This window comes from Bactrocera tryoni, chromosome 4 (assembly GCF_016617805.1).
Source record: "Bactrocera tryoni isolate S06 chromosome 4, CSIRO_BtryS06_freeze2, whole genome shotgun sequence".
Taxonomy (NCBI): domain Eukaryota; kingdom Metazoa; phylum Arthropoda; class Insecta; order Diptera; family Tephritidae; genus Bactrocera; species Bactrocera tryoni.
The window spans coordinates 20647844-20662760 of NC_052502.1; the positions used below are offsets into that span (position 1 = coordinate 20647844).

Here is a 14917-nt window from a genome sequence, read left to right on the forward strand (position 1 = left end):
AATATAACATTGTTATATAAACAATATCACGGATAACCGTTTTTCGACAGAGAGGGTATACCATCTGATCAAATTTGACACGGATGGGTTCATATAACCTGCGCGTCAGAAATCGATTCGATTAAAAGTATTTTCCTAGATTTTCAATGTTAGACTCTGAATCTTTTGCAAAACCCACGTCGAATAGACGTCACAAAAGGTATCCTTGACAATACAGTTGAAGGCTCTACATTCATCAAATGCATCAATATTGGTGACAGGGCGTGGGCTAAACTGTTCAAAAATCTAGCAAATGGCACTCCAAAATGAGTCGAAACCGAAAAATCTTAATCTAAAATTTTCTTAAGGCACTGAAGGCTATCCCGATGCTTATAACAAGTGTATAGAAAATTGAGTTTGGCATTGGCATGTTTGTGTTGACTAAGAACAACATTTTGAAGACCCTATTACAGATTGCTATTAAAATACGTGAAAATCTATTTTTTTTTTGTCAGTCCGGGTCAAAATTGATCAGAAGGAATTTTTAGTAAAAAATCGATTTGAAGATTCGTAAAGTTTTATCTTTTGTTTTCGATCAATGTTTTAATCACAATCAAAGCGCTTTTTCTCAACAAGTGCGCATATACTTGTACTCTGCAAAAAACACACAAAATCAATTTTAGATTTATTTATTTTCATTTCTAAATATGTATATCACATAGGAATATATACATATGTATCGTATGTATGTATGTGCATTATACATATATGTATATTAGGAATGTGCATTCCTCCTCTGAACAAAGATTTATATTTTAGGATGCTATTTACGCCAGCAAATCTAAAAAATGGAAGCTACAATTAAACGGTACCGTTGCTGTGCTTAAAACAATATACAATTAGTATGATTGTATATACACACATATATGTATGTATATATGTATGTACATATATTCGTATATAATCAGATATGTAAATATTTTTCATGCAAGTCACGCAGATTTTTCTTTCAACATTGTAGGCACTAAGTTCTCCGCGCCTTATAAAAATACTTGAATACAACAAAAAAAAATTACAACAACAATGTGAATATAAACATGAAAGCAAACCATAAAAGTGCAGATATAAACAACGCTATGTGGATAGAAGGCTGAAAGTAGTGCTATTTGCAATATAAAAAATTTTTATTGTTTCTCAATGCATTAAATAATGTAATATAAATAAATATTTTTTGTTCGTCTAATATTGCGCCAATGAAAAATTGTGAGCAAATTATTTACTTTAAGGCTAGTGAAGTACTTTTAAGGCCTGACGGACCCGCATCTTGGCCTTGGATGTTACATGCTATACATATATTTTGAGAAAATTTTTTATTTTTGCATTAAAATAATAGTTAACTGTATTCATATTGATTTTACCAAAATCCCGAAATTTTGCGGGATCCCGATTTCAAATACCGAAATTTTAAAAATTGGAAAAATCGCAGTTTTGTATATTTTTTATGCACACTGCATTAGAAGACTCCTAAATTTTTCGGGATCCCGTTCTCTAATTTTGAAGTATCACAATTTGAAAATCAACACACTTTTAAATAATTATTATGCACACTGCATAAAATTAATTGTAGTTAAAAATTATTAGCATTCATATTGATTTTATTAACTATCGCGATCAATTTCGGGATCCCGTGTTGATCTCCCGAAATTCCAAGGCTAGAAAAATAGCACAACACTAAATTCAATAGCATTGGTATTGATTTTACTATCATTTTCGGGATCCTGTGTTCAAATCCCGAAATCTTAAAATTCGGAAAAATCGCGGTTTTGAATACCATTTATGCACACTGCGAAAATGTTACTAAAGAATCCTAAAGTTTCGAGATCTTGTTTTCAAATGGGAGAACTACCATTTTCTGTATTTTACTACTAATTAATAGCATTTATATTGATTTTACTATCATCTTCGACATTTTTTGGGATCTTGTGTTCAAATCCCGAAATCTTAAAATTCGGAAAAATCGCAGTTTTGAATATAATTTAGTACGCTGCAAAAAAATTACTAAAGATTCCTAAATTTTTCGGGATCCCGTTTTTATCTTTAAACTCTCATAATTTGAAAATCAACACTGTCTTAAATAATTTTTATGCAATCAATTTATTTTAATTGTCAATTGTATTGAGTTTACTAATAATCCCGAAAATTTCCGGGATCCCGTGTTGCAATCCCGAAATCTCAAAGTTCGAGAATTAGCACAGCAGTAAATACCTTTTATGCAGACTGTTTAAAATTTACCTTAATTGCCAACAATGCGTAATTGTTTTTAAACAACCTTTGTCTATAATAATGTATTCATATTTATATATGTATGTATGTACATACATATGTATGTATGTGCGTGTAGTCAATGTAATGTATTTGGCAATATGATATGCTCATAACTAAAATTGGTGAACGCTCTTATAGACATAATAAACAATATATTGAATTTTAATATTTTCATTCAAATTTCATTCATTCATTACATCATATCGCAACGCAACAATTAGCATATTTCATTCACAATGCTAGTGAGCACATTTAAATAGATATGTATGTACATACATATGTGGCTGTGTAAATAAAATGTATTAGAGGTCAGTACGCTGTAAAAATAGGCTTTTATTCATGAAATAAATATGCAGACATAAATATGAAAATAATGTTACTCATACGCCCCGCTGGCTGTTTAATAAACAAGTCATGGGGTTTCCATAACAAAACAATATTAAACATCATATGCATGCCGAGAGTTTTGTCGGAGATTTTCCAAAAATATGCCAAAAATAAAAGTAAAGTAGTAAATAAAAAATTCTTTAAAAAAATAAATTCTAAAAATATTTTATTTTATTAAGAAATACATCTTATTTTATTATAATGTAAAAAATATAAATAAATTAATAAAAAATAATAATCGAGAAATATGACCACATAAGTTATAGATACCGGTGCTTCCTATAACTTGGATTCGCTCCCGATTCCGACAAACGCCAAACGTTTATTCTTCAAAATAGCCCACGAGCTCCGGACTACCTCTTCATTGTCGATATATTTCCCGCGAACAATCTATTGTGATCTAAGAACAGAAAAACGTTCAGAATGGGTTACCACTCATAAAAGATCAGGACCCTCAAATCGCTCTTAATCGTTTTTCGTTTGAGAGTATCGCTCTGCCTTCCACATTTTACAAGTATATCTACTTTGCACTAAGCTTAAGCATACCCAGCTCAATAAATCCAATTTTAGGGTCATCTGTAATGTTAATATATATTTTTAATTTTTTTATCCTGAACAGAGTATATTCAGTTTTATCCGAAGTTTGTAACGCACAGAAAGAAACTTCGAAGACCTTAGGAAATATGTGTATGATCACCATGACGATCCAAATCGATTTAGACCGACATATACGTCTGTCTGTTTAAATACGAATTAGTCCTTCAGTTTTTGAGATATCGATCTGAAATTTTCTACACAAGCTTTCCTTAACAACAATCTATTCATTTGTCAGAACCGTCGGTATCGAACCGCTTTAGGCCGGCCAAGGACTATGAACTCGGCAGATTTTTGCCGCTATAACAGCAACAACAACAACCGATTTAGGGTATAGCTGCCATACAAACTGATTAATCGACCTCCCCTGGCGAAAATTATACACGTGCTTTTTGAAGGTTAGGTCTTACAACAAAAACTAACGCTTCAATTCTATTAGCGCCTTGTTATAAATAAAGCGAATTCCAAGTTAACATTTGCCTAGACAAACTCGCATAAACAAATATACATACACATCTACACATATAGTGTAAAATTGTTTATTTTTAAATTTTTTGCTAGAAAAATGTAAAGCTGAAATCAATAAAATAGATCAAGTGCACATTGCCAAAACACATATCTGATATGTTTTTGTACATACATACATATGTATATTGCACCTATGTTTGTCTCTGTGTATGTGTTGCATATATGACGCCTTTAAACTAGTGATGAGCGATATTTCGCCACCGGTGATTTTATCATTGTGATTGAGAAATCGCTTATAGTCACTGCTATTGCTAGCCCAAAATATCAGTGATTGGTGATTTTTCTTCATGCCAATATTTCACTGTGAATGAAATTCAACACCTGATGCCAATATTAAAGTCGGTCACTAAATACTTTACAGATATTTGAAACTTAAGTTCATTTTTATTATTATATTTATTAAAATTTCAACGAGGAATACAAAGTATGCAGTTATTTGAGGTTTCGAAATATTTAACTTTCCACTAATTTATTTATTGCATTTTTACTCAGCATTTTCTTATTATTTATGTACTAAGCACTAACTTTTTCTCAACAAGCACTATTGAAGTCTATAAACACACTAAATGTACTAAAAATCGATATTTATCGAAAAATTTGAAATAAATCGATTTGTGAGCGGCATATCTAGCCTGCGTTATTGCATTTTCAGACGCTGTGAAATAAATCCTTTCTTTGTGTTTTTGTTAACGGCATTAGCAGAATTAGTTTCTACAACCAAGTGCCATAGTTTGCTAAAAATCATTGTTTTCTGATGAAGTTCATAAAAGCATAAAGTTCTTCGTGTGGCAAATAATACAAGATGACTACGGAAAAGGATAAACATGTTTCTGTGACGCACTTCATTAATCCGCAACTATTTTGGTTTCACGAGATTTGTGTGCCAAATCCGGCTTATCACGAAATTAAAGAGCTGGAAGAGCAGCTTGAACAATATTATAAAACACATCAACCATGGACGCAAGCGATACGTAAGCCTACAGTTGATATGCTGGTGGCTGTAAAATTCCTATCCTGGCACAAAATGATAAGAGCACGTGTTGCACATATTGCGAATTTCAGTAAAAATACGCAAGGTGGTGAATATATTATGTGGGCCATTGATTATGGATTTCCATTTCAAACAAAATCTGAACAAATATTTCGTTTGCCTGATAAGTTATCATGTCCAGTGGCGCATATACAACGTGGTGGTTTGGCATACTTAACACCAGCCGAAACGGACTTTGATTTTCGTATGAGTAGCGCCGTGACAAATGCCAAAGAGAATTGGTGTCAACGTGCATGTGAATTGGTGGACAAATTATTGAACGAATCAGAATCGGTTGTATTTGTTGAGAAGTTTCAGCACGACGCACATTTTTGGGGCGATCTAATAGTGACCACGCATTTGGGCTATAAATGTAATGTGCGTGATTATTTAATTAGTATAAGTCTGGCTTTAGATGCCGGTCCGAGTTTTCGTGAAACATGTGCAAATTTGAAAGCCACCAAAATTTTGCCATGGATGACAAATAGTGGTAACAGTAAATTTAGTGCAAATAAAGGATTTTTGTGCGAAGGTATCGGACGCGATGGTAAAAAGCTGCAACAATCAATTAACACTGAATTGGATGATTATGCAAAGAAAAAAGTAGAAGATTGGTGTGCAAGAAATGAGATAGCTAATCTTCAAGAAGCCGCAGATTTCGAAGAGGACATATTGCTGGACAGCGTCAAATTCGACGATTCAGTATCGAACAAAGATTTTGAAGTACGCACTCTAAACAGTGTTGAGACTGTGGAAATCACTAAAGAAAACGCTGTTGAATGCGAAAAACTACTGAGTGACGACGAATCTGCCAATTCCATACATAATTGTGAAATAACTGAACAGAAACTCGGCAAGGCTGGTACATTGACAAAATCACTAGAGCTAAAGTATAGTAAACAACAATTGCCGCCAGAACCGAAAAGTATTGATTTTGATGTATCCGTTGATTCCGAAAAGGAATCTTTGAAAGAAAATGTGCCGCATGGAAAAGAAAAGCTGCTCAGTGGTGTGGAATCGTTAGCTTCCACGAGAAGCGCAGTTTCGAGGAAACAAAAGTTGCTCGAAAAACGTAAACAGGTAAACAATTTTAGTTTTAAAAAAAGTATCTGTTGAATACATAATAATTTCTGCACAGATAAGCAACAAACAAACTGATGAATCTATTATAACCGACAAGCTGCAAGAGTTATCACTAAAACCTGAAATTAACAAGAAGAATAATAACCTTATAGAACTAACGTCCAACGCAAGCACTACGGTGGAGTCTGATATTGAAAAGCCTATGGTATGTGAAATTAAAAACCTATGGTAAATGTAAATAATTGAATATTTGACTTAAATTTTCTTTGCAAACTCAAATGTGGATTTTCACACCTAAATTTTTGTATAATAATACTCCCCACCTTGCTTCTTATAATAATATTAAATAGTACGTTTTGTGAAGTTTTTTTTATATTTTATTTGGTTTTATTTTTAAGCGCAAAACTATTACTGAGAGTAGCGAAACCAGCGTGGTTTCAACAAATGTAACCAGTACTCGCGCAAAACGCCATCTACTCAATCGCCAACGCGCATCGATGAAGCAGGAAGAAACCACCACTGACAGCACATCTACCAATGAACTTACACCACAACCAACAACCGCCTCCTCCAAACGTATGGAATACTTACGAAAGGTATTTCAATAAACTTTATGGCAAGGTTATGCAATAATAAAAAAAATATTAATTTTTGCAGCAACGTTTAGAGAAGCTTAAACCGGAAAAGCATGAAGAACCCAAACAAGAGGGTGCTGCAGAAGAACCCATTGGCAAAACTCAAGACGAAGCACAATCGAGTGAGGTGGTTGAAAAGAGCGCAGCGCCGATTGCTCCCGCTAAGTCCAGCGCGCATTTTGGTCGTTTGTTAAACTTGCGCAAAAAGGTAATGCTCGAAAGTATTCAACAGTCAGGCTAATTTGTATGACTTAAAAATCACCTTAAAATTAGTATATATGTAAAAATAATGCATTTTATGCAGCATAGCGAGCCACAGCAACCCCAACAAGTTATTAAACGCGCATTTTTACCCAGTAAAAAGGTAAATGAAAAGCGTTTGATAATAGCAAATATTAAAAAGCACGCTCTTTGTGAATTGCACCAACATACACATAGTATAGATTATCCTTAATATTTTTTTTTTCATAAATACTCGTAGCTGTTGAAATAATATTGGAAATGCAATATATAATTTATTTACGCATGTAAAACATAAATTTATATGAATTAATTGAAATAAACATACATACAAATATGTATATGGTTATGTATTTTTTTAAAATTAAATATCGGCTGCAACCTATTTTAAAGTGGAATAGCCTATAACTTAACGAAATACTAGGGTAAAAGAAATGAAACGATCTATTTCAGGTTAAGGATGTAAAGCCAGAGTCATATTTCGAATTAACGCAACCCCGTTTACGACCTGCTACTGAGGTGCGTATACATATACAATGGAAATTATATTTCGGTTTCAATAATATTTTTTTCTATGCACATTTTAAAGGCTTTAAAACAAAGCACCACTTTCCATGGTTTACGCATGATACCGGCCGGTTTTGATATAACCAATTTAAATCATTATAAAGACGAGAAAAACCATTGGCATCGCAAGGCAACTACGCGCTTTGATCATGTGCCACACGACCTAGATGTGGCAGCAATGGAAAAGAAAGAGACGCAACAACACAAGAATGCTGATAGTGCTGGAGCCAAAGCAGTTGAAACTGCAGCAAAGCATGCTAATATATTAGATACCACAGTGCCAGAGTTAAGCGAAGACCCCATTGATTTTAGCATAATTTCGGAGGCCAAAAGCAAGGAGTCTACTACGCCGGAGGAGCTGTCAGCCTACAGCAGTAGCAAGTAAGTGGTAAAGATAATTTGAATTTCTATGTTTTTATAGGTTGTAACATACAGAAGGGAGCGTCGGATACCCCACAAAATATATACATATGTATACAAATGCTTAGCTCGGCGAGCTAAGTCAATATAGCCATGTCTGTCTGTATAAACGCGTGCTAGTCCCACAGTTTTTGAGTTACCGCTCTGAAATTTTGCACATGGTCCTTTCTCCCAAAGATGCAGTTCATTTGTCGGCATTGCTGATAACGGACCACTATAGCGTATAGCTGCCAAGCAAACTGAACGATCAGAATCAAGTTCTTGTATGGAAAACATTTTTATTTGATGAGATATCTTCAAGAGACTTAGCATATATTATTATCTAAGGTAACGGCACAGTCTCTGAACAATTCGTTCAGATCGTACGACTATAGCATGTAGTTGCCATATAAACCGACCTATCAAAATCTGGTTCTTGTAGGCAAACTTTTTTATTCGCCGACATATCTTCACAAAATTCGGCACGGATTATTATTCGGTGCAATCATCGAAGAAATTTTTCACATCCGACCACCTTAGCAAATAACTGTCAAGTTCTTGCATATAAACTTTTGTATTTGTGAAGAGTGCCACCGAAGTTACTTTTTTTCTTGTTTGTTTTCACAAATTACTTTTATTTCAAGCTCACCGGCGCCAAAAAGGTATGGACGCTATCGCTCGTTGAAATCGCCCGCTACGCAAATGAATAAAATCGACGAAATACTACGTTCCGCCTATAATGAAAAAGCCGGCGGTAATAGTGACATACTAGACCTAGACAATCTAAATTCTAGCGCCTGCAAGGATGACTCGGACAACACGGATCTATATTCTGCCGACGATACAAACGGCACCACTACAACCGACAACGAAGATATTGAATTGGAACATAATTCTACATCCAATAAACGTTCACTTATCAGAAATCGCCTGCTGAATAAGTTAGCAGCACAACAGGAACATTTGAAAAAGATCGAGGACAAATTAACCAACGAATTGAATACACCAAAACCCGAAACATTTCGTATACACTTGCCAGAAGTGAAGGAGCTGCGCGTTGTAGAGGGTGAACACAAGTTGAAAACCAAATTTATTGATCACTTGGTGTTGGCGCATTCGAATGTACCGCTTACGGCCCTCACAAGCATAACGGAGGCATTCTTTTTGAAGGAAATACACGATGAAATGGAAAATATGCGCGTGACAAAGCTATATCGCATACAAGCTTACGCCTGGCCACACTTGCTACGCGGTAATTCAATGTTCGTCGTAAACCCACACAAATCGGGCAAAACATGGAGTTATTTGCCGGCCATTTGTAGTCTCGTTGCTTATCGCATACAAAGTTGTCGCATTGCCGAGACTTTCGGACCGGTCGCCATCATACTGCTACCGACCTCCGCACATGTCGAAGTTGTGCATAATTATTGCAAACGTTTATTGTTAGGCGTGCGTCCGGCAGTGACCACGGTTGCTTCGTATGGTGTACGGAATGCGAATGATGCTAAAATACAATTGCTCAATAGTTGTGGCATACTGGTGGCAACGCCGGCTAGTTTGCTGCGTTTGTTGCGTGATAATGAGAAGGAGCCGTTGCTTGATATGGAGCGGTTGAAGCATTTGGTCATCGATGATTTAGATTTAATGCTCTCTCGTTCGCAGAACGATATCGAATTGGTATTGAAGACCTTATTTAAACTATCCAAACGCAGTAAGGACACTGCACTGCCCTGGCAACTGATAGTTACATCACGCGATTGGGACTCCCTGCTTGTGGCGCTTATGCGTAAGTCAAATCAACCACTACTTTTGATTGGTGATTTTCTCGAAGCTGCCGTTTATGGCAGAGTCATGATATCGATCAAGCTCTGCCCGAGCGAGCGCAAGATAACCACAATTCTGGAATTCATCGAACAGTATTCGCTCGAAAACGAACGCATACTGGTGCTGTGCAACAGCGATGATGATGTCTATGAGGTTGTGGACGGGTTAACCACTTCGGCGCATGTCTGCATTGCCTACGACAATCACGCGTCAGCCGATGTGCGCACAATTATCGAGGAGTGGCGCAAGAAGAAGGTATTAATTGCAATTTCAAAATTTGGAAAGAAAACATGTTTTAACACTATTTTTTTTTAAATTTCACTTTTAGGTTATGTCATCACGCATACTAGTGTGCGCCGACTCTTCCTTTCCGGAGCTGCAAATACAGAATGTCTCACATGTCATACACTATTCAATGCCCACATCTTGGACTAAATTCACAGCGCGTTTTTCTGCTTTAGCTCAGACCTATGACAACTATGTGAGCACAAATTTCGAAATTCCCACTGGCTTGGACCGCCCCACCGCGCGCTCACTAATACTGCTTGATGAGGAGAACAGCATACAATTACCGCGTTTAATGGATTTTATGAAAAAGCACGATCAATTGAAATTTATACACGCCGACATTTTAGCTGTATCCAAGCGCGTTTTGGTCGAACGCGAGGAAGCGCGCATATTACAAGGCACACGCATGTGTCCTTTTGTCTTGGAGTTCGGGGAATGTGATGAACCGCGTTGTGAATTTCGACATAACCTCACACGTTTCGATGCGGTTGCCAAAAAGGATAAAATACCGACCGACGGCGATATGCGCATACTCATACTGAAGGTATACCTCGCTGAGCAACACTTAATATATGTGAAAATTAAAAAAAAATATTTATATATTTCCGATTTTTGCAGGTCTTTTCACCCACCCACTACGCTGCACGTCTACTACAACAACGTACAACCAACTCTAATAAATGGCAGGATATCCGACGCTCGCCGGAAGTCTGCAATTTTAGCATGCAGTTGAATTTGCATTATATGAAGCAGGAAAATTGGAATCTGCTCTGGCCGCTACACATCGGTGATTTGTGCATCTACAAATACGCCGAGACATATCAACGCGCGCGTATACTTGAGTTGCCTGATGTACCAAACACTGCTATTATTAAGGTGATAAAGCTTACGCTCAAGCTGATCGATGAAGGCAGCATTATATCGAGCGTTAAATCGGATGAACTCTACGTATGTGCTGACAAATTCAAAGATTTTCCTGCGCAAGCCATAAATATACGTCTAACGGGAGTCGTGCCGTTCGACAACGAACGTACCTGGGATACCAAGGCCACTAAAACGGTGCAGAAATGGATTATGACCGATATAAAGCAGAATGAATGTGTGCATGTGAGCATTAACTTCACGTTAATCGATACCATTTGGGTGAACAATGTGATAGTGATGGAGCAACTCGAACAAGTGGGCCAATATGTGTACCGTGTGAACTTGAAACGCTCATTGATGGAGAAAAATATAGCCGATGTGGGTGATAGTAAGAAACAGGGTATACGCGAAATAGCTGAGGAGTTGGGATTGCTTGCGTATGACGACGAATCGGACATGCTCAGTGACTCTGAGGGTGAATTTAAAAGCTTCAGTGAGAATGACACAAGTAATCTTATGATATTTTCCTCGAACGATAACACCGCCGAAAGTGAGAAGCTGCAGCAGGTGGAAAGGCATGCAACAGAAACTCAAGAAGTGGCGGAATCAAATTCGCTAATAAAATTCGATGACGACAATGACAATGTGGAAGATTGGGATGCTCAGTTGAATGATAATGCTAATAACGCTAAAGAGGTTAGTGTGCAACCATTGAAATTTAGCAAACGTGTGCTGCGGCTTCGGCAACGTAGGAGTTTACTCAATCACATGTGATGTACTTAACATTTTATTTGCTAAAAATAATACAACACAATAACAGAGTGACAGTCGAAATAACGGGTATGCTTTATTACACAAATTAATACATATGTAGTATACAGAGTTGCAAAAATGAATTTGAAGTAATATTCCGTTTTTTTTTTAAGAAGTATAAAATAAAAATAAAGTTTAATCTCAAAAATCGCATTAATATTTTAATTGAAAATAATTTTTAACTCCAATAAATAAAAAATAAAATAAAAAAAACTTAATCCGTAAACCCGGATTGAAATTTGAATGAAATTAAAAATTGATATAAAAATTGGAGTAATAAAAAAATTTAAATTAATTTTCGTATTAGAGAATTTAATTCTAAAATTTTAATACAATTTTTTTTTTTATCGAAAAAATTGCAACGCGGTTAGTATACAACCATATAAGAAGTATTAATTAGTTGGTATAATATAAAAATAATTATATTAAATACTGAAAGGTATTAAATAAGAGTAAAAACTTAAATTACTTTAGCAAACTGTTTCTTCAACAACAATATTCATAAAAATTAATGCATGTAATCATTTTTGCTAAAACCAAACCAAACAAAACTCATCCATTTGGAATTTTCGACTGTGAAGCCTCTAACCATAACTGCATATTTGAAGCACACTCGAGTAAGCCACTAATATACTGCATTTTCCAGATTTATTTACCACTACAAGCAACAATTAAGATCGAAACAGACGAAGCCTCCACAATAACAACACAGGAGACAAAAACGGACGACAAAATTATTTCAACGGACATACCAACCTCTACAAACGGCAAGGAAGCTTGGCTGGAATTGCCTTTAGAGCAAATTGTAAAAGTGGAAATTGGTAGCGAGGACGAAAATGGCAATTGGAGCGATATTTACTTGCAACACATCGATAGCGAACTATTGGATAAATTCGATGAACTGCTACTGCTAATTAATAAACACATTGCTAAATTGAAACGCAACCCGGCAATGCCATTCCCCGCCTCATGGTTCAAACCAATGCAGAATTGTATAATACATTATGATGACCGTTATTTACGCGCCAAATTGTATGGTATTTTCAGCAATAAGACAACAACTAATGTAGCGCCATCAACAATTTACCGTTTCTTTTTGTGTGATTACGCATGTTTCGTAATGGCTACATCGGATGAGTTGTACAAAGATTTCCTATATCCCACCACCCAAGAAATTGTGGAGTTCACGCCGTATCAAGCCGTACACTGCCGGCTAGCTGGCATACATTTCAATAAATTCGCAAAAGGCTATAAAGTCACCAAAGATTATCTTTTCGCTTATGCTGTGAAAGCGAGCGGCTGTGCCTTAACGTCAGCTATCGCCGATTTCAATATAAATTCTTATGAAATACTGTTGTATGAAAATGAAACGGAAGAAAATTTGCAAACGATAGAATTGTTCAATAATAAATTAATAGAAAATGGTGTTGCCACTGTGGATGAGTCAGCCAAAGATATGCTGCAAAAGGATGTAGCAGTGCCTAAGACACCTAAGGATTTGTGTAATTTTGATGAACTGCTACAATGCATACAACGTTCCTTTGAGTTAGAAATGTGTGAGTTAAATGACGCGAGTACTATAACGCCGCTACAGGCAATTGAACCGCCTTTACAAGAGGCGACGGAAAGTGTTGACAAGCTTCCACCGATCACAAATAAACCGCTCGGTTATAAAAAATTAAAATCAAGATCCACACCGAACTCAAGTGGCAATGAAGAAGAGCAATTACTACCGTCCAGCAAAACATCAAGCAGCAGCGATAACAGTCGTGCACTCAACTTAACCTCGACCACCTTGGACACAACATCTTCGTCCACAAACTCTTTACCGCCACCACCTGCTCTACAGGCGAAACACAAACGTCCACAACTCTCCTGGTACGATACAGACTGTTTCATTTATCTCGTTATACATGCGCCCGATGTTGCTGACTATTATCTCGAAGTTACAGTAGATACATTGATATTCGCTGCCAATATACAAGATGTGCCACATGCGTTAGTGCTCAATTTGCTTGGTATAGTTGAGCCTTCTCTAGTTTCACATGAAATACGCGGTCTAAATGTGCTTGTGCGCTTGGTTAAGGGTGTTTTTATGAAATGGCCACGTTTGTTGCAACAAACTTTGCGTTATCCTTGGCTCACGTACAACTTGAATGCGTTAGATTTGTCAGAAGTTGAGAAGTTGCTGCCGCAACAGCAATTGGAAATGATACTACAAAAGACAGCAGCACTAAACCACAATGACAGTTATAGTAGCGATGAGGATTCTGATGACGAGCGCAATTTATTCCAAACGTATACGCCCATAGTTAATAGTGAGGACCTACACGATCCTACTACGGAGCTGCTTTGAAAGCGGGTCTCTGTGAATTTCAAGCCATATAAATATGGTTGCTTGTTTGTTGGCCTAGGAGTGACTTTAATCGCGCTCAAATGGCACACCGTGCACTTACCTAAATTTTAAACATTTAACACGTATTATTTATAATTTGTTTATTATTCACTCAACAATATTAAAGTTTTTACTTGAAATTTCGAAAATATTTAATTTTAAAACTCATAAACAATTGAATATTATAGTTTGAAATAAATTTTTGCTGCATAGTTTTAAAGAAAATATATATTTATATGCATATGCATATATATGTCAGATAAAATGTTAGAATATGTATATTGAATTTAAGTGGTTTTGAATTACTAAAAACTATAATACTACAAATAAATGCTTTGAAAGTGATTATTTTTATATCATAACTTTTGTGCGTTTCAATTACTTATTCTAAATTTTTTTGGTATTAATAGTAGACAATGCTAGATATTCGCTTTCATTTGAGATCTTTTTAGATATTAAAATCGACGCTGCACCGCTATGTTAGGAAACACATGTTAGAATGTTGGAAAAGCTATATGACGCAGTTCTTCTAAACTCTTTACATCTTCCAAAACAGATATTTCAAAAAATTTATAGAGTCGTGATAAAGGAAACTAGGAGTTTCGATTATTTCGTGCATTGGAGTGGGTTTTTATAAGAATGTTTTAGATTTTTGTGTTGGTTGAATAGCTAATTAGTTTCACTTATAAACGGAGAGTAACAGGTTGTTAATCGTTATACGATTTCTTGCATATATATGTTTACTTATAAACTACTTGTCTCTAGTTATCTCCGTACATAAAGAGGTATTAATTTAAATAAATATGAATATCTTATAACTTATATTATCTAGTAAGTATCTCTGTATGACATATTTAAATAATAATAATTTTTAAATTCCGTGCACTTACCAATGAGCGTTTTGCATTTTAAATAAAAGTTGCGCTTGCTTTCACGTTTGTAAACTTATTTCACACACATACACAA

At 35.7% G+C, this 14917-nt stretch overlaps 1 protein-coding gene across 3 annotated transcripts; it reads left to right on the forward strand.

Moving 5' to 3' along the window:
* The first annotated feature begins 4463 nt into the window (after window positions 1-4463).
* On the forward strand, window positions 4464-14028 carry LOC120776198 (putative ATP-dependent RNA helicase SoYb). 3 transcript variants are annotated; one of them, XR_005705404.1, is made up of 10 exons: window positions 4464-5923; window positions 5982-6131; window positions 6325-6522; window positions 6584-6769; window positions 7255-7320; window positions 7391-7749; window positions 8412-9846; window positions 9920-10423; window positions 10498-11583; window positions 12203-12291. XR_005705404.1 is itself a non-coding variant. In XM_040106825.1 (10 exons), exons 1-9 carry the CDS (start codon window positions 4616-4618, stop codon window positions 11515-11517), a joined length of 5226 nt encoding a protein of 1741 aa, XP_039962759.1. In that variant the 5' UTR covers window positions 4464-4615; the 3' UTR covers window position 11518; window positions 12203-12272. The 3 variants fall into 3 exon arrangements, 2 of the variants coding, with proteins under 2 accessions (XP_039962759.1, XP_039962758.1); XM_040106825.1 differs by having other exon boundaries at window positions 10498-11518; window positions 12203-12272; XM_040106824.1 differs by having other exon boundaries at window positions 4466-5923; window positions 10498-11439; window positions 12203-14028.
* Window positions 14029-14917: the final 889 nt, after the last annotated feature.